The 20833-nt window shown below is 42.1% G+C and overlaps 1 protein-coding gene across 1 annotated transcript; it reads right to left on the reverse strand.

Moving 5' to 3' along the window:
• Positions 1-6259: 6259 nt before the first annotated feature.
• Positions 6260-19174, reverse strand: chrm2a (cholinergic receptor, muscarinic 2a). Its single transcript, XM_040149292.1, has 2 exons — positions 18940-19174; positions 6260-7809 (listed from the first exon to the last, which is right to left on the reverse strand). The coding sequence occupies exon 2, from the start codon at positions 7766-7768 to the stop codon at positions 6260-6262; it is 1509 nt and encodes a 502-aa protein (XP_040005226.1). The 5' UTR covers positions 7769-7809; positions 18940-19174.
• Positions 19175-20833: the final 1659 nt, after the last annotated feature.

Here is a 20833-nt window from a genome sequence, read left to right on the forward strand (position 1 = left end):
TGATAGAAAATGTACAATATCATGTATTTATATGTATTCCAGTACCACGCAAAGCTGTTTCTAAGTGAGTCTTTGGAAGCCTGTTGCTATTTAGAGGCTGTTTAAAGAAGAAGGGGTGAGGACAGAGAAGTAGACAATCCCACTGTGTGCAAGTTCCCTGATGTGTGCGATGATATTTTGTCCAATCTGATGTCTTCATGCTGAGGATGCCATTTGGACAAAATAAAAACACCACACAGTCAGCTGCATGCACGCACGCACACACACACAAACACACTCACACACATACACACACACACACACATTCGCACTCACAGTAATGACAGCACTGATCAATATAATGACAGCCAAGCAGGGTTTTGCTCAGGAAAGGACAATTTCCCATATGATGAATGTGAACACACACCAGTTACACACACATATTCGATGGAAAAAAAAATCACCCAAAATAGCCAGCAGGATACTGCTGAAATATATCACTGCTGTGACTGTACACTGTACGGTTGTCGATAAAATATTTCAGAAGAATTGAGATGATCATTTTAGATTGTTTAGTCCAAACTTTCATTGCCTCTGCAATCAGACAGTGGCTGGTAAGATGGGAATCACAGCAATGGGAGCTCAGAGCTGAGAAACACAATATCCTTAACAAAAAAAAATAAAAATAATAATTTAGGAAGGCTGAATAACAGGCTCTTTAATGAGCATCACACTGCAGAACCGTCTACGACTTTCATCACAGACACACTAAAGATACAACAGGGATTTTAGGATAGAAGAGCAATTTGTTTATGTCACTCTGGGTAAGGCACTGCAAATTGCTCTGTACAATCTGGCGATATATACTTTCCGATAAAATTCCCACAACATGTACAAGCTGCTGCGTTTTCACTGCTGCATGGCCGCACAAGATCGCTGAGACTATTCCCAGCAAAGGCCCCAAGAGTGAAGCCAGAGAAACCTTAAATTTGACGTAATCTCTGATAAACGTTACGTGTCATATGTACTCCATAAAAGGAGCGTAGCCCTTTGACATAAGCCGTACGAAGAGGAGCCCAGCTAGCTCTGACGGCACATTATGATCTGTTGAATACAATACAGACAAAGTTTATTGTAGTCACGTTAGACAGATGAATGTCAGAAAAAATGTCCTGTACACGAGCAGATGAATTTGAATTGACTTTTAAAATGTTAAAAAGGTTATGATCATATAAAAACAAAGCAAGAAACTGTTGAAACTGTTTGCACAATATGAGAATGAGATGCAATAAAAGTGCTGGAGGGATGGCAAACAGACCTGTATCACACTGTGTTTACAACAGGCGGCAAGTTTTGTCTGGGACGCTCAAATTCCTCCAGCAAAACCCTTGGCTGACCTGCTCAGAACGGCTGTGACTTCTCCAAACATGGTCGTCTAGCTTTGGATGTTGTCACTGACAGACCCCCTCTCCTCCGTCCTCCCACCTTTAACCCTCTTTTTCAACCCCCCTCCCCAGTAACCATGTCTACAAAGGCAAGCTTATCGGTCTCAAAGTGTACACCTTGGGGTCTATCAGCCAGCTTCCTCCACTGCATGCATGACAGCCACTCTCTTTCACTGTCACCGGACGACGCTCCCTTGTTCTATCATGAGCCCACATTCTCTCATATCACCCACTTCCCCTGTTTCCAACACAAAAGAAGCCTCTGATACATGAACGCCATTTTGTTCTCATCCGTTCAACAACTTGGCACCACCAGCAGCGGGAGAGAAACGGATTTTACGGGAACTTTGCTCCCGATGTTGAAAGTGCGCGGCGTGGAGATAAGCGCAGTAAGCACTTCTGTTTTTCGGATGCATCTCGCCCTTTTCCCATTCCAGAAGGTGATAAACTGCCATCACCTTCCATCAAACACCCAAGCATCTGCTCAAACTTGGACCCCTGGACCAGCGCTTGAGCTGTGAGCCACTTACTCTCCTGCTGGTATCACTCAAATGACAGCTTAGCAAAGATTAATCAGATATTCTGGAAGGCTCTTTACCCGCTACTGAGATGTGTGACAGATGTCAGACGCGACTCCATTTATCACCGTGAAGGATAGTTGGATGCTGAACTTGGATGGATGCCTTTAGCTCCTGCTGAAACTGCTTGAACAGATAAACATGGACCATCCATGTATGTGCACCAGTGGTGGAAGTACAGAAACACTGTACTTAAATATAATATATATATATTTGCAGTGCTTTTACCTTGGATGTTTAAATTCTACTGAGTTCTGTATACTGAAAGACTGACATTCAATTCCAGTGCTGCACTTGCACATGGTTGCAACTATGATTTTCATTATTGATTGATGTGTTGTATTTTCTTTATAAAATCGATTAATTGTATCATCTGAATTGACAGAAAGTTGTGAAAAATGTCCATTACAATTTCCTGGAGATGGGGTTGACATCCTCACGTCATGTTTTGTTCGACGAATAGTCCCAAACCCAAAACATATTCAGTTTACAACATATTAATCATAGAAAAGCCACAAATATTCTTAATTGAGGAGCTGGAATGTATTTATGGAGTGCCTGCTTAAAAAAATATTTTTTTTTCAGAATTTAGCAACATTTGAATCAAAATTGGGACGACCGTCGTCGGGTTGTTTGCTCACGTTGCCAGGACACTGTCAGTCAGATCTGATCAAACCACATAAAACACAGCATGGTGAAACAGATTATCTGAGTTTTTGACAATTAATTATGCAGGTTTATTTTATAAAGAATAAAAACAAAGATTTGAATTTAGGTTTTTCATGGGCTTTTAAATTGTCTTCGAGCTCAAGCTGAGACTCTTCTGTTACATCGTGCGTATCATTTTGTCAGACTTGACAAAGCTCCTCTACAGCCAATTTGGAATTTAAATTGACTCTGACATGTCAAATCACTGGAGTGCCCCTTTCAAAGTAAAGTCTTGAGTCCAGGACTTGTAAGAGAACATTCTTACATTGTGATTTTGCAACTTTAATTTGAGTAAAGGACCCGAACACTTCTTCCGCCACTTATGCAGAGCTACATGAGAGAGCTACATAGAGATGCATCCAGAGCTCCTGGATGTATGGTGTTTTAACATAGCATTTCTTTGTAGGTTGCCGGCAAAGAAGTGTAAATGTCAGTGTGCTACAACTATGAATTTTGAATGCAAGTGCAAGGATGTTTATCCTGTACTACTCTGCACATACAGGAGTTGGACAGTGTATAATGCAGCAGGAAGGAAGGCTGTGTGGGCCAAAACAGAAAAAGAATTAATTATATAAAAAGCAAATGAATGTACATGTGATATTTACATTTCATGACCTCATATATAAGGTAGAGACTATAACAGGATCAGGACTGAGTGGAGCACTAAGTGGGGCATGGGCGCATAGCATGCAAGCACAAGCTGAGCGTGTAATGGGCAATCTTTAATCTCAAATGTAGGTGTTCCACAGCGTCCCATAATCTGATCATCCTCGTGCTGAGTTTTCATTATAGGATCTGTCCCAGATTTGTCTTTAAAAAAAAAAAAAAAAAAAAAAGGGGACAGCCCTGAGGAGCGATTTGGCACAGGGACATTTCTTTGCAAGGGCCCACTGCCAGCCACCGTGGCGACCTCCTGATGGCAAACGCTCCCGCACATTCATCACTCCAACTGGTGAGCATGCATTAATGTAACTGCGGATGGTCTGAGAGTGTGAAATGGTGGATGACATGCATGAGTACACAGAACAGGTCTAATAGAAAAAAACAGATATTTTCTCATTTCTTTTTTCATTTAAATAAGCACGACCATTTATCACTTTTAATCTAAGAATATGATTCTTTTCATGGAATTCATTAACTCATGTTAATTTTCAAAATGAAAAAGGAGATGGTTTACGAAAAAAGTAAAGACGCAGAAATAGCCCTTATTAAGATCACGAGGTAGTAACCTGTGATCAGAAGTAAACTCCACTCTTGGAGCGCACAAACACACGAGTCAGCATGTATCCCCACACATGCCTCACACAAGAGAACCCACACACACGCACCCAGGTCTTCACAGTCATCATCAGTACAGTACAGTACACGCTGTGATATCAATCCACTAATCAGCAGGATCAAATGACATCTCCCACTCATCCACACACACCAAAAAAAAAAAAAAAAAGAAAAAAAAGCCTTCCCACAGACAGTACTAAGCCCCAGCTCTGAGCTCCAACCACCTGTTTCACTCACTGAGTAGGAGGGTTCCTCGCAGTGGTGAACAACTTGTCAGCAAACATAAATATAGCCACCATAAAATAAACATCAGACATCCCGACGGCAGCTGTACAAGCTGAAGTGATGTGGTACAACAGCTGGCAAATCAAAGAATGCCACAGAACTCATGCCAGATTTTTTTTTTTTTTTTAAGTCATGACTGTTGTTATTTGCTATCTGCTTTTTGGTTATTCTCTGTAATGATGCATGACAGGTTGCATACAATGAGTTCTCTTTTATAAAATTTTAAATCTGTACAAAATACATAACGGGAAAACAAACTGTGGTTTTATGGGGGTTACGTGAGGGACTATTTCTTGGCTGGGTGCAGTGACTTCCTCATTGTGACAACAGCACTTAAGGAAATTTCTGCTCCCGGCTGGAAAAAAAAAAAAAAAAAAAAAGAAGTAAAACCACAATTTGTTGTTTTAACACTTGAGTTTTTGTACGGATTGAACAAATGATATGTGTTAATGTGTGAGATTTAGAGGTGCTGGCAGGTGGATTTATTTTTTTTTTTCACCTTTTGACAGAGCCAGGATAGCTGTTTCCGTCCGTTTCCAGTCTTTATGCTAAGCTAAGATAACTGTCTCATGGCCCCATATTTACAGACATGAGTGGTATCAACCTTGTCATCTTACTCTTGGCAAGAAAGTAAATAATCATATTTCTGAAAATGTAGAACTATTCTTTCAAAATCAAAGTTGGGACAAAGTCATGGACTCATCTGATGGTATTTGCAGCATATCTCCAACCTATGGATATATATTTTTCTACCTTATGGCACAATATGGATCAACATTCTGCATGCACATTAAATTCAAATTTATGGTCACACATGGTCAAAAAAAAAAACACGTTCTCACTGTCAACTGTTAAAAAAAGATTTTGTTCATTAGAAAGTAGTTCTAATAAAATGTTCACAGTGAGGTTTATGTAACCAGGACATTGTTTGTGGAAAGACATGATGCTATTGAATTTTTGAAAGTAATTTTTCAATGCTGAAAACTACAATTTTGGGGTCAAGGCAGAAATTTGGAGACAGGTATTTCAAAAACATGGCCAAATAATAGCAACCCAACCATCTGCATGGCAGAAGCCAGTGAGAAAATTAGTATTCTTTTTAATTTGGCAAAACCCTTTACGTTTGAAATTATCTCTGTCTTGAAATTATTTCTGCCTACCAGTTGGTCCCACCAGTGTGCAAAGATGGCAAGTGCTGCTTTAATATATTTATATATCTATTATGTATTGATGGAAACTCATTCCCACAGGGCCGCGTTGGTAAATGGGATAGCTTCCAACCCTGGTGTGTCCATGTCAGAGGCAATCTACACAAGCTGCCCTACTTTATTCTACATGTTGCTGGTTGGGAATGCCATGATGACGATCACAGACAGAAAGAAGGCAGGCAGAGGGGCACACATGGGTGTACACACATACTCCGAGCCAGCGCACACCCACATGTGCACACAGAAATAGAGTATACACTGATATGTACAGTTATCTACAAGTATCTTCACTGAACTTCAAACTTCTGAGGTTTGTAAATTCAGTCAGCCCTATTTTCCCATTTTGAAGTTTTCTTGTTTTTGTATAGCGTAGATCTTCCTCCGCTCTTTATCTTTTTTCATTTTTTAATCAGCTCAGTGTCACTCCCAAGTGCTCTCTGCTCTACACATTTTTTGAGCTTGAATAACACTGAATTTTTCACAGCCTTCCTTATCTACGCGGCTCCTGCATGACACATCTCAATGCAACTGGCATCAGTTGAATTTGTGTAGAGCGCTACAACCGGTTATTGAGAGAGAAACTGGCTAGCTAATGATAAAATGATGGAAAGTAATTTTAAATATACTCTTGCAGTCTTTATCATGCTCACAAACCTCTTTCACTGACAACCAAACACATATGCATGGATGGCACACACACACACACACACACACACACACACACACACACACACACACACAGTTCATACTACAGCTCTTCCTTCCAAATGGCCCATATTTATCTGCCTGACCTAATATTTTTATATTGGCAGAGAAGAAGATGTTTGAATGTCTTCTTAAATGTGACATTGCACAGAGCGTAGCAGGCTGGGTTGATGGTGCTGTTGATGTAGCACAGCCAGTAACCAATAGTCCACACTGTGTTGGGGATGCAGCTGGAGCAGAAGGTGTTAATAAGTACCATCACATTGTAAGGAGTCCAGGTGGCTACAAAAGCTACCAGGATGGCCATTATGGTGCGGGTCACTTTTTTCTCACGTGATGGCGCTGCTTTCTTCTTTTTGTTGGGGGGTTGCTTAGTCATCTTCACTATCTTTCGCGCCACGTGATTCTGCCGCTCTGAGGCCGGTACGATCTCAACGGTGGTGTTGGATGGTGTGTAGCAGTCACCCTTGGGTGATTTAGTCTTGATCTTGATGCAGGTCAGCTTGGAACCCCCTGCCTTGGCTCGCTGACGTGGGGGTGGCTGACTTGTCTCAATGCTGGAGTTGGCTGTGGATGGCGCTGCCTCCTCATCTTTCTGGTTGGACGCAGCCACGCTGCCGGATGTTGAGTCATTGGAGCTCTCTTTCTCTTCTCCAGGAGCGCAGTTCTCCCTCGCCACATCATCACCTTCGGTTTCTCCCTCAGCAGTGTTTGGGGAAGGTCCTTTACCATTTTGCAGTTTTCCATCATGCTGGTTGGTCCCATCATCAGCATTCTGGTTCTGGGAACACCCTGCGTCCTCCCCTGGTACATTGTTGTTGTTCGGTTTCGGTGTGTTGTTCCTCCTCTGACCAGGTGACAGGGGTTCTGGGTTGGCCCCTGATGGCTTGCGGTTATCCTTCTTCACACGGCTTTTGCTTGCTCTAGAGATCTGCCAGTAGAGCTGAATCATGATGATGACAGGCAGGTAAAAGGCGGCAATGGCAGTGCCAAAAGTGACGGCAGCATTAGAGAAGAACTGGATGTAGCACTCCTTCTCAGGCACAGTCCGCCCACCAACAATGAACTGCCAGAAGAGAATGGCGGGTGCCCACAGGATAAAAGACAGGACCCAGGCTGCAGCAATCATCATTCCTGCCATCTTGGTGGTCCTTTTGACAGGGTAGCTGAGGGGCTTGGTGACACAGAAATATCTGTCAAAGCTTATGATGAGAAGATTCATGACAGATGCATTGCTGACAACATAGTCCAAGGCTAACCAAAGATCGCACACCACTGGCCCCAGGGGCCAGTAGCCTATTACTATGTAGACTGTGTACAAGTTCATAGAGCACAGTCCGATAATTAGGTCAGCACATGCAAGGCTGAATAAAAAATAGTTGTTGACGGTCTGTAAGTTCCTATTAACTTTGATGGAAAGCATGACCAGGATATTTCCAATGACTGTAACCAAACTGAGGGAACCAGCCACCAACACGATGAACACGACCTCCACAGTCTTGTAGGCGCTTTCACTCTCTTCCGCAACTCCTGTGTCATTGCCTTCAGAGGCATTCCAGTAGGTGAAATTGAATACATCCATGGCATTTGGTCTTTTGTTGCCACCTCCTACTCAGACGGAACCTAAGAAAGAGAACAACAGAGAAAATTTGTAATGAGGTGCAAAAGTGTCAGCATCAGCTTTTTGTTCATTTGAAGACTTTTGAAATCGCAAATATAATAGAGTCATGGGTAAAGTAAAGATATATTATGCTATTAAATTGAAATCATTCTGGACTACTTCACTTCAACTCAAAACTCTCAACTCTATCCCTAAAATCTAAATCTAAAAACAAAGGATGAAAGCATTTAACCCGCAGTTATTAGTTTCAGTCACACTCAGTGAAATATATTCAATATGCTCCAAAAAAAACCGCAAAGCCATCTTTTAATGTCTAATGGTGTGAGGGGATATTATTGATGATCTAGTGGTAGATTATAAAATATAAAAATCCAGAAACTCTAAACCATCATATGTGCTGTGTGACCTTTCCTGTGATACATCAGCTTTTAGTCCGTCTAAAAAGCAAAATAAATAACACCGACAATTATACCAATTTGACTGGTAATTAGAAGCACAGATATCTGGCACAGATATTTTTTCATAATCAATGCGTAAATAAAGTCTCCCAGTTAAACAGCTGAAAAACACTAAAAATGACTGGACAATCCAAGTCCACATAAATGGCCGAAAAATGAAGCGTTGAACTGAGGCAACAAGTCAAATGAGGATATCCCAACTATAGTCCCAGCGTGGGGGCACAAACTTTAACAAAGCACAGCCAATTTCAAGTTAAATCAGTGGGAGGAAGCAGTTGTTTACTCACTGGACAAATTATTAAATGGTTAATTATGTATAAAAGTGTTTCCAATTACTGAGTTTGAGCCAAGTTAAACCTGTAACACCTGACCTACAAGGATAAACAAAAGCGGAGACAGGCAGCGAATTTCTTCAGGTACAAATCCATGTGATGTATGAAAACTCCTTTGCTGTCATGTCAAAGCATGTGCATGTCCACTGTTATCAACTTCATTATTTTTTTTTTCATGCAGGGTTCTCAAACCTCCACGTTTCTAAGCTTTTGTCTGCCTATCCACTTTGATAGATATATTTTCGACCCTAGCTTGCGGCTGGAATTACTGGCGTTACATTTCTTATATTTATATTTATTCTTATATTTTTCAACTATGCAATGTTGGCATGTTCATTCTTAAAAAGAGTGGGGCGGAGGAGCGTAATTACACACCACACACAGTACATATTACCAAGCTTTAAAAGGAATTATTGACAAAATTGGAGCTGACATTTTATCTTCAAAGGTCCATTTCCAACTTGCACATAAAAATCCTCCTCATAAGGCACTATAAAATTCTTTTGAGCCCCCAGTGACCCAGTAGTTCTTGCTTTTAACCTTAAACATTTGCCTGTGTTCTAGACCGTGCTTTGATTTATACACTACACTTCTGTGCTTCATAGGCCTTTGATATTACGAGTAATGTGGTTTGTCTGCTCCGCATCTTCAGCAGTACCACAACTCTTGCATCCTTTTTCGGTGCCGTAGTTCGGATTTTATGGCACACTTTTTATGCTTCAGTTTTTTCAATTCTCGTTACATAGACCACATTTAAACAATCTTCCTCATCATAATCTGTGTAGGTCACTCACTTGGTTGGAGCTTGATGGTGACAAAGGATTGTTTGACTTCATCAGATGCTCAATGACCGTTGTGAAAGTGATGTATCACAATGTAGCCAATGTTAATGAAGGGTTATGGGCGACACACCACTGTAGCTGGAGAGCTGTCTTGTCCAACACTTTGACATTTCGGCTTAAGGTCTTAGACAGTTGAGCGCAGTTGCTGAGTAACTAGTGAACATTCACTTATCTGCTATGCCAGAAATCCCTAATCATTGCATTAGGCATGGAGCTAAGCTGGCCTAATCCCCATAAAATGTTTAAGTCCACCATTTTATATTCAAAAACACCAACAATACCAATGGGACACACTTGTGGCTCGCTTGAGACAAGTGGATTAGAGAAGCAAGTGGATCAGTATTGATGGTCATAACACAGTGGAGGCAGTTAACTTCCCTAGCTGCTCTTTGCCGACCTCCAGCTGCCATAAGCCTTGTCCCACACCTGCAATCTCTGCTATAACACAACGAAAGCTGTGCCCCGTCTAGAGTCAACCAAAGATGCACAAATCCTTCTCAGCACATTGTGGACAGCTGTGGTTTTTAAAGGTTTCGGGGGATCACAGACTTGGTTTTAAAGCTTCCATCCACATACTGTGAGTCAAGTTAACATGAAGTTACTGCCGAAAACACTCTTCTGCTTTCAGGGAATGTGATGTACTTTATTTTAACCAATCAACCGTAGTTTCAGAGTTTTGCTTAGGGGATTCCTGCTTAAATATCTTTATTTCATATCCCTAGAAATCCTAGAAATCCTGGCGTTTCAGTCGCTGAGCTTGAGTGAAGTTGCCATCACCTGGGGAGAGCAGCAGTGGCACTCTTAGCATAGCTATTAATCATAGCGCTTACCTGCAAGTCTCTGTACGACTGCAGTCAGTGCCAGTTCATCTGACAGCCTAATCGGAACATGAGTGACACCTTCGTTATTATCCCAAGAGAGATGAATATTCAGATTTTTCTCATTTATCACATCACATTTCTTAATTGATTAACATACTCACTATAGTTGAAGTAAACAAAATCATGGTTTATCTTCACCATCCTTACACTTTTGCTGTGTAAAAAAAACACTTTTGCTGAGTTAAAGCGTGTCACCAAATTCGGCAATCCTGCATTTGCCCTTTTTGTTTAGTGTATTAGAATAAAAAAAGTGACACAAGTCAGTTGCTGCCATGGGAGGATCTGAATAAATGAGCTTGAGTATTGTTCTGTGGTCAGACTTAGTTATTCCTGGAGCTGGCTCACTAGAGCTGAAAATTGCGTATGCCTTCTGGGAAGCAGAAAGGGCCAACCTCACCCTTTTTACACAACTTGTGTCCTCACTTTGTCGTTCCTAGTACCCTCTAGGCTGGTCAAATGTCCACTGAGTAAAATCAAATACAGATAATGGTACCAACGTAAGAAACAAACAATCATTGCATTTCTGCTTAAATGACAATAACTGCTTTGCCTATTGTTTGAAGTTAAACAACCACTTGGCATTGGTCATCCGTTTTGTCATGGACAGTCAACAGGTGTTGGCTTTCTGTTCAAGCATAAATATGAGAAACATTGTTTCCAAATGTGGCAGCTGTGTAGTAGCACTTAAACCATTGCATTTGGCTGCCTTTCTAGTGTCCAGATTCCCATTCCCCATCTCTGAGCACTGATCCAAGCACTTTCCCCCTGCTTTCAATAATTACATACATTTTCATTGCTGGCCCTCTCCATGCAAATGTGCAGGGTTATGCCTTCGTTCACTTACTATCTTTAGAGCATGACTGGGAATGCAAAACCTATCATCGCTGATGTGCACCTGGTCCATAGAGTTGCAAATCCATCAACGCTCGTCTCAACGGAATTACAGTTCATGGATAAGCAAGTTTTAAAGAAGAAAAAAAACAAAACTCCACTTGCTCATTCTAAGCTCAAACCAGAAAAGACAAAAAAAAAAACAAAACAAGAAAATAAAAATAAAAACACAGATGTCAGTTTTCTGAAAAATGTTAAGGGAGGTGGTGTAAATACAACTGTCCCGATGTAATATGATAATGTAGCAATATCAATGATGTTTGGTAATCAAAGTGGAAGCCAAATTGGAAATCTCCTACAATGTTTTGGACTCTACAGTGGGGTTAAATTCCTGCTTATTGTAAATATTGGTTCATTTTATTCCAGCAGGGCTGTCATTCAGACAGGGACACTGACAAAGTACTGGCTACACACAGACTCAAAAAAGTAAATAAATATTTGAAAAATGTTGTGCAGGAAATGAAAAAGGTTCTGATAACCATCAAACCAACACACCATCTGAGCGTGCTGATGAAACATGGCTATCAAACAATTCGAATCTTGAACTGAAGTATAATTACAAATTTGCATCCACCTCCTCAAGCTCTTTCCTCTGTCTCAAGGGTATCCGACTATGAGGGATAGATCGTGGCAGATGCCTGTAGAGATTCAGTGTAAATATTTATACAGACAATGATCAAAGCCGTCTATCCATCCATTTATTTGGGTATTGGATCATGATGGCAGTGGGCTAAACAAAATAGGCCAAACATCCTCCTCCCTGAGCTACTACCTCCAGCTCTACCTGGGTAACCCTGGGGTGTTCCCTGCCCAGAAATGATATGTAATCCCTCCAGCAAATCTGGTTAAAGTATCCTCCTGGATCTCTACCTGAGAGGAGACCCAGAGGGATACCTCCAAGGGGGGGTACTCCCTTTGGAGTCTGGTCAGACAACTGGCTACTTTCAACTTCAAAGAGCAGTAGTTCTGCTTAAAGCTAATTCTGGATGTCTGAGCTTCTCCTTGTCCCTTCAGGCCCCCCAACCAAAGAGCCCAGACACCCTCTTAAGGAAGACAGTATTGGCTGCTTCTGTCCACAACTTAATTCTTTCGGCCACTACCCAGATGTCATGACCACAGCTACGGGTAAAGGTTTGGACTCATTACATTTCTGTTCAATGACATTTCCCCGAACTGTGCCCCGAATAAGGACATTATGTTACGTTTCTGATGCGGGAAATAAATATTGATCTGACCAGTCACAAACTATAGGGTATGAGAATCACACTACAGTTTGTAGTATGGCAGCGTTTCTATTGTTCAACCAAGCATATCCGCCTGCTCAACATTGAATAAACTTAGCTATGGCCCCCTGATTTTTCAGAGCCAGCTGGAGACTGCAGCAAAACATGAAAGCTACTCGTGAATTTTCCGTCGTTTGGGTGTCAATAGAAGTGAATGGGAGGAGCAGCAACCATTCATATACCAGAAATGTAATGTGATCCTGCCTTAAGGCTGTAGATCAACAGGTAAATTTGGAATCAACTTCCTCTGAACCACAACAGTCCAGTATAATGCTTGCACTGCTGTTAATCTCATGCTCTATCTTACCCTTAGGAGAACCAAATACACTTGTACTCCTTCACGTAAAGTAGCACGTTAACTCCCAACATGAAGGGGGCATTGTCCCACTCTAGTTATACAAGAGCCAGAAGGCTCATAGCAATGGCTCTGATATTGCTTCTTGGGAGCATCTCCACACTTGGCTGCTACCTCTCACCCTTGGCAGGTTTCCCTATTCTAACTCTCATATTAAAATCTTAAAATAGCTCCTAATCTTGCCCCTCACCTAGGACCAATTTGTCTTGGGAGATTCTACCAGGGGTTATTGCTCCCTGATAACACAGCTCTCAGGGTCATTGGGGCACACAAGCACATCCAACATAAGATTATGATTCATGGATGGAGTGTCTAACCTTATGGAATAACTTAATGGCTTCTCATTAAAAGTTAAACAACAGCATTCTGCATGAAAGGATGTAATTACAGCCAGAAACTCTCCTTTGCAGGTGTGACAAAGCCTCTCAAACCCAGACCTCCCTGGCAGTGCTTGTTAAGTGGACATGAAGCAAGAGACGTTAATGGAGAGTTAATGAGCTGGAAATGGCATTGAAGCGGATTGAAAAACAAGCTGCGATAATCTGCAAACAACCTTCTACCCGGAGATTCCCCGGAGAACCTGTAGGTGGCCATGTATCACTGTGCACCAAGTGAGGGGAATGAGCTCAAAATGTACACAGGAGAATTTGCATGTCTTAATGTGTGCACATATTTTGATTAAGAACACAGCGAGGGGGGGGTGTATGAATACAGGTCTTGGCCAGACTCTTCTTTATCTTTCATTTCAGATCCTAATGCAGTCAACCACATCAAAACCAAGTGACTGCTCCGCTCCCTATTTATTTCTGTGGATGAATTGTCTTGAGCCTCGACAGCAAGAGCCCCACAATTCTTTGACCGTGACCTTTAGATGCCACTTCATATAAATTATATTCATACTGCTTTACCGCAAATTATCTTCAGCATTGCAGGAATGTCATTTTAAGGTGCCCTCTATCCAGCTACCCCCACCTCCTTTCCTCACCTCTTCAGAGAATGCTCAGAGATCAGCCTATTGATATCGTACCTACTTTGCTATGGCAGCCTCCACACCATCTGTGAAAAATGAGTGTCACATGCGACCTCTGCTGTTTTGCCAGGCAGCCCAGCCAAGGACTCTTAATTCTCTTTAAAGTTGCCACATTCAACCCAAAAGTCGGTTGGATACGCACATTTTGAAGACAAAATTACTGGAGGCATGTTTTAGTCTTCAACTGTGCATACATAAAAATAGCCTTTGAGAGCCAAGTCAACTTATTTTGAACAGATGCAGGTCAATGGAAAGACCTTACACAATTCTAACCATAGCTGACAGTTCAGAAGCCACCCTGTCTGGAATATATCACCTGCCTTCTGGGATGCAAAAACACTGGAGCTCAGCCAGCATTGAATGAACAAAATCGTCAAACAAGCTGGGAAGGTAAGGGAGAGAGTCAGTTTTCTCCTGTCATACAGAAAGACCCTGCAGCAGCTACAACGTGACAAACACTGCCACCCTACCTAGTCAAATGCTCGCCACCTTGCCTCTCACTTCACGTTAAACATTTTAATTCACACAAATAATTTTCCCTGAAAAGACTGAGAAAACCTTGCAGCATGTATCCTCTGTTGATTTAGCTTTAAAGAGTAGAAGCAGCGTTACCTAATACAATTTCATTAGTCTGAATCTCAGTGGAGACTTTTAATCTCTTATTATAGTTTGAACTTCAGCTGTGTCTCCAAAATCAGCACAATTATCTGCAACCTTGATCTAAAAATACCACTATCATTATCTGCCCCCCCAAAAAATCTATGTTGGTTGTACCCTAATGCCGATCAGGAAACACAGCTTGTAAGACATCTCCTCTTTTGCTTTCTCCTCATGGTAATTGTCCCAGGTGTCCGTTAGCTGATACATGACAAACATTTTTCTCTGGGTACCAAGGACATTTGGGAAACTCTGAAACAAGCTATAATCAACAGACAGACCTATTAAGCAGCATCTGTCAGGTGAGTCATTTCTCTGGTGAAATGCTGCAGGACACTGCCAGCACAAAACAGACAGCCTGCATATTTGTGCGAGGCTAATGCTATGGAAGGAACAACGCAGGAATAATGAAGGAAGTGTGTAGTGATCTAAGAATGTGCATGGAAAAAAAAAATCCTCTGAGCTTGAATAAGTGTACTGACATTTCCATTTTTTGTCCCATAAAAATATGTTCACTTTTGATGATCTATTCTGTGTCTCATGTGGGCGAAAATAGAACATCGAGGATTGTTCCTGCATGGTACAGTGCATGCCTTACTCCACGGCTCATCTTCGAAAGACCTGCTTCATTTGTGGCTCTGATTCAGACAACTCCAAGGAAATGGAGCCACTGCTGAGCTTCGCTTGGCCAGGAACACTATCACGTACCACATTATACGTGGCAATACGGTTTCTTACCACACTGTTGCCATCAGCTAAGAGCATCTCCCAAGTAGTGTACCCCCCATGAGATTGACAATATAGCCTGTTTCCTTTTCTATATTGCCTCTGGGACTCCCCTGCTGTCCCTGCTTTCTTCGTATGATGCACGGCAAGCTGAGCTGGCCTGCTAGTCTCTCCTGGCAGTTGCTGGCTCATTAATGATTTCGCATAGAGCATTGACATGGATGCACTCTCCGCCAAGCCTCTACATTTATGTAGCGGCTCAGTAATCGCCTCATGCAGGTGAGGCAGAGCCCTGCTGGTGCAGCTTTGGGGCATCCTCTCACAGGCTTTGTTCAATTAAACCCCGCTCTTAGCTGCCACCACTGAACAAGTGTACAGTGTCGCATTACCCGGTATGGAAATTTAAAAGGAAAGGAGTGGATGGGTGTTACAGAAATATAAATAATTCAGTTTTGATCTATTGAAGAGTTTGATACTTCACGACTAAGAGGAGTAAAAAAGAAAAAAAAAAAATGAGGCAGCATCCGCTGCAAACAAATGGAAAGGTCACCTTCTATTAATATGGTGCAATGTTGCCTTTGAATAATGAGATTGTGTTATGCAACGGAGCTCTCAGACTTTCGTACAGTGAGTGGTTCTGATTGTGCCACCGGCTCTCTGCGTAGACTGACTTTATGACTAGACATTTTAACTCAGGCTGATGAGCAATTAAAACTAAATCTTTGACTAGAGTGTGTTTAGTAGGAAGAACATAAGCCTGTTACTCTCACTCTCAATGTGACACTCTCAGAAGGTTTAACTGCCTGTGTTCAGCAGTTGAGGATCAGTCAAGAAAAGTCACGTGATATTATACACACAGCCTGGCTGTAGTATTTGAGTCTTGTCTCAAGAGCACTTTTTTGAAATATACACTTCTGGAAGTTGTTTTTACCCCCCCCCAACTGCAAACATGAAAAAGTAGGTAGTTTTATTGACAAACTTAAGTAATTTCACTTGTAGAGACCCATTTAAAATCCACTATATGCACAATTTTTGAGTTTCATTCTTATGCAACTGTAGCCCCTTTTTTATACTGATGTTGCAGTTTGTTTCTTTCAGCCCATTCATCTCAGTTTCCCTGGGTTGGATTTGTGGGGAGAAAGGGGGTAGCAGCATGTATTGCAGTGTCTCTGTTGATACTACCACCTGAGAACAACAAAACAGAAAATTCTACACATATAGCCTGTAAGTTTTAATGTCTTGATTGCAGGCAGATCTTAAAACTTTCTAATCATTATTCTTGCATTTAAAAAAAGGTCTATTCAGGCCTCATTGTTCAATACAACTGACTTTTCTCTGCTTTGTCTTAACTTGGACCCGTCCCCTTCTGACTTTGGCTCAAACTCAGCTGGACTTTTTTTTTTTTTGGATTTGATTCATTCACGGAAGTCTTCACTACAGCTCTGCACCTGCGCCAAAACCAGACAGACAGACATTCAAACAACATGAAGTCCTCCTAACATTTTTATCTTGAGATGATGGGTGCCTCTGCCATTTCCCTAAGCATGATGGTGCTCTTTTGCTCACACTCTGAATCAGCCTGCTTGTCTAAGCACTCTTAATCGCTCTGCCAGCATCACTGTCACCCTGCTACTGTCCTGTCCTCGTTCCCCTGTATGTGTCCTGCCTGTGATGTATCACGCTGGCACCATCCCTCGATAGAAAGCCGTGGTGCTCATTAAGATAGAGAAAGATAGCAAAAATGGAAAAAAGACAGGGAAGGCAAAGGGAATGAGATAAAGCGTGTGCCCGTTGGATTTGTTCCACTTCATTGTTTCTGTATTCCACCACCCACCCCCCCCATACTCTGTCTTTCTCCTGTGATTCAGAATTTAGTGATAAAAAGCAGAGCTATGTTGCCCTTGGACAGGTTGTTCTATTTACAGTACCTGTTCTAGTTTTCCCATATTACAGTAGGCCAGGAAATGATTTAAATTACAACAAACATTAATCTACAGCAGCATTCAGTGGGGGTAATGTTAGACTTGATGCTACACAGACGATACCCAACTATGCTGGTCATTCCCGTCAGATCACCCCACAGTCTTGGCGCAGATCGCGTTCCCACAATGAACGCTGTCTGGCCTTACCATCTCTACACACAAGGCAATCACAGTGCAGACAGTTCTCGTTTGTGGTTCCCCCGATGGTGGAACAAGCTACCAAATGCTATCAGAGCAGGGGCGTCCCTCTCTATCTTTAAGAATCTCCTGAAAAGGCATCTCTTCCGAGGACACCTCATCTCCTGACACCTCTAACACCCTAACATGCCGAACTAGCACTTACTGTGCACTTGTTTACCTGATCTCCTTGCACTTTGTCTTATTGAACAGATTCAGCACTTAGTGCTTACTCCAAGGTCTCCTGATGTACTGTAGCTTGAGAGTTTTCCTTCACTTCCCACCTCACTCTGGATAAAAGCATCTGCCAAATGAGTAAATGTAAATGGGAGTAAATTTCTGTATGTTCTTTGATTTTGCTGGTTTAGAACCATTTCTCATCTCCAAACTCTAGTTTCCTGTGTTCTTTAAATGCAGCAGCTGAACCAAAAGCCAGGAGACTATAACAAACAAACTGTCTATTTCAATGCAGCGTTATGGGACTTGCGGTCCAAGAACCACTGATGTATGAAGGCTGTCTTTGGTTGTTCACTTGCAGAGGGATCTGTCTCACACTTGTAAAGAGACAACTTCAGCTATGTCAGATAAGACAGTAATGCAGCGTGCTGCAGCCAGTCACAAGTGGCCATCAGTATCCCTGGCAGTAATCCGTGCTCTGAAGCCTACTGGTGCCGCTGAAAATAAAGCTGACAGATGCTAATCCATGGAAGTCGACCTTGATCCAAATAAGAGATGTGCCATGACCAAAACTCAAAACATTCAAACCTAACGGCCTGTCAAGCCATGTTGTCTCAGGGACAGGCAATTTCGACAGGACCCACTTATGTGGCTTTTCCGATTTGATCACCTTGCCACTGCCTCTTTTATCCGCTGATGAAAAAAAAAAGAGATTAAACAGAAGAATAATGTGATACCTGACTGGCAATTTTCTCACCTCAATGGCCTCTCTACAAGGGGATCTGGAATGTTTTTGGCAGTTTTCACACGTCTTCTAATACTGTTAGTTTAAGCTTTAAATTTCTGCAAAATTCTAAAAGAAACAGTGTTGGAGGCCACTACTCAGCTTGTTTTAAGAGTAAAATTATAATAAGCTTCCACCCTCCAAATCTCCACTATATTTCACAACCGTTGTCATCAATTATACATGTTGTATATTAAATACTCCCGCTTCACTATCTGCCCTCCTCTTATTTGCATTGCCTCGAGAGGCTGTCCTGCCTGGAATAACCATCCATAATGGCGACTTCTTAGTTAAATCATGTTTGTGAAGTTTAAAAAGATAAACAATCACAGGGTTTAATTTTCTGAGAACAGGACCACACAAGAAGAGCTACTGGCATGCTGTGAGAGGTATTTTGATTCTGCTGCTGGAGAATGCATGAAGCATTTTGCAAGACAAAAGGCATGCTCCTAAATTATATTTGATTTGTTTAAACTATCTGTCATTCTTGTAGGTCTTGACACTGTCACAATCTGCTCTTCAGTTCCCCTCGGCCCCTGTCCCCAGCCCCTGCTTACTTCTCCCTGGACATGTTTGTCCCTTCATCTCCCCAGACTTGCCATTTTCCAGCCGCCCACAAGATATCCCCGGACTTTTATTCCTGTCTCCATACCCACCTTTTTAACTCTTTCCTATCTTCAATCACTTGTGCTTCCCTGCCCACTCACACACCTGTTCCCATTTACCTCATTACCCGAGCCACTATTAAAACCTGCTGTTGTCACCTGCTCCTTGTCAGTTTGTCTGCTTTTGTTCTCTTGTGGTCTATGTGTCTGCGACCTGTGATTTTGTAACCTGTTGTCTGTTTTTGCTTGCTTGCTTGCTTGCTTCTTCCTGATTGTCATCTCGCCTCTGTGTAAGCCTGTTATCCCTTAAAGCTACTTCATTACATCGGCTTGCCTGTGTGTGCGTGACTATGGTTGGGTCCTCCCTGCCTGTGCTGCCACAGCAGTTCGGGACAGTAACGCAGGATTGATAACACTCACAAGGACTGTTCTCAGCATAGTAGGAACAACACAAACTGCCAACATTTTTTTTTTTTTTTTTTTTTGCTTGCTATATGTCACAGCATCTGCCCATCTAATAAAGCAAAGTCTAAAAGTAATAGAGGAAAAACATGTTAAGCCAGTGATGAACACCCAAACAAAGCCACTGTTGTGAAATTACTTTGGAAAAGTGGAACAAAAAGGTTCGCAAAGGATGTTAGAAGGTAAGAGGTGTCAACTATATAATTAGCCTTTCTTAGTCTGTCCTCCCCTTGCTTTCAATAGCTCATTCCCTTGTGCTCTGACTGATAGCTTTATATTTCAGGGGAAACATGACACTGGACTCTCCAGCATTAAAATGTGGCTAATTGGTGTTTTACATTTGCTGGAGCAACACCAGTGCACCTAACCTTAACCACTCATCAAAAACGTTGGGCCTAGAGCCAATCAAATCCGTCCAACTAAACATTCATTAGCAGACCTGGCACCGATGATGGCTGTTTTGTTGACATTAGATCATTCAAAAGGAATCAGCTCAAGGGAAGTTGCCGTCATTCCTGATTCTGTTAACTAGTAAGTGTGTGTGTGTGTGTGTGTGTGTGTGTGTGTGTTTGTCTCTGTTTGTCTGTAAGTACACACACACACACACACACACACACACACACACACACACAAACACCAATGGCACCGTAGTAATTTAGAGAATTATGCCCATATTCACCCAAATTATGTTAATAGGCCAACTTCATGTGTCACTCACTAAGTGTTTCAGTGCCTTTCAGCTCCCACTGAATTCATTTTTTGGCTGCTGTGCTCCATACAAGATTACTGTTTGGAGCCGCATTACTCGACATGATATACTGTTAACACACACACTGACAACCCAACAACTAGCAGCACATGCAGCTACACCCGGACTCACGGTTGGTGCTCTTTTTGCGCCAGCCTAACCCTGCAACACAGCCATCTAAAATCTCACTGGCGTGCAGAGGTCTAACTCAACTGGTGACCAGGTTTCCAAGTGCCAAGTGATTATGTGACATTTGAGCTTCAGTGTGCAACTTTGCCACGAATCAGCAAAGACACGGCGCTAGCCTTACCCACTGGCCCCCTCTGTTGGTCAAGATCCTGCCTAAACACTTGTCACTCTTCTTGATGAGCCGCTGGCTTTGAATACAGTTTTCACACATCACCCAGTCTGTAGCTGAGGTGATGTTATCTGCACCACAGGCAGTGAAGAAGCATACAGAGAAATCAGCCAATTTGGGAGGGGGGGGGTGCAATGTTGATGTTCACACAGTCTCTGCTGCCAGATTTAGCTGCTAGATTTTCAAAATTGCTTGTACAGCCACATCAATTCAACACAGTCAACAACTGGCATACACCCATCAGTTCCTTTTTTTATGCAAATTGGGGAATTTAGGCA

Source organism: Xiphias gladius, chromosome 2, assembly GCF_016859285.1.
Source record: "Xiphias gladius isolate SHS-SW01 ecotype Sanya breed wild chromosome 2, ASM1685928v1, whole genome shotgun sequence".
Taxonomy (NCBI): domain Eukaryota; kingdom Metazoa; phylum Chordata; class Actinopteri; order Istiophoriformes; family Xiphiidae; genus Xiphias; species Xiphias gladius.

Coding starts and splice junctions, on each gene's coding strand:
- chrm2a (XM_040149292.1), bottom strand. CDS start 7,768: ATGGATGTATTCAATTTCACCTACTGGAATGCCTCTGAAGGCAATGAC.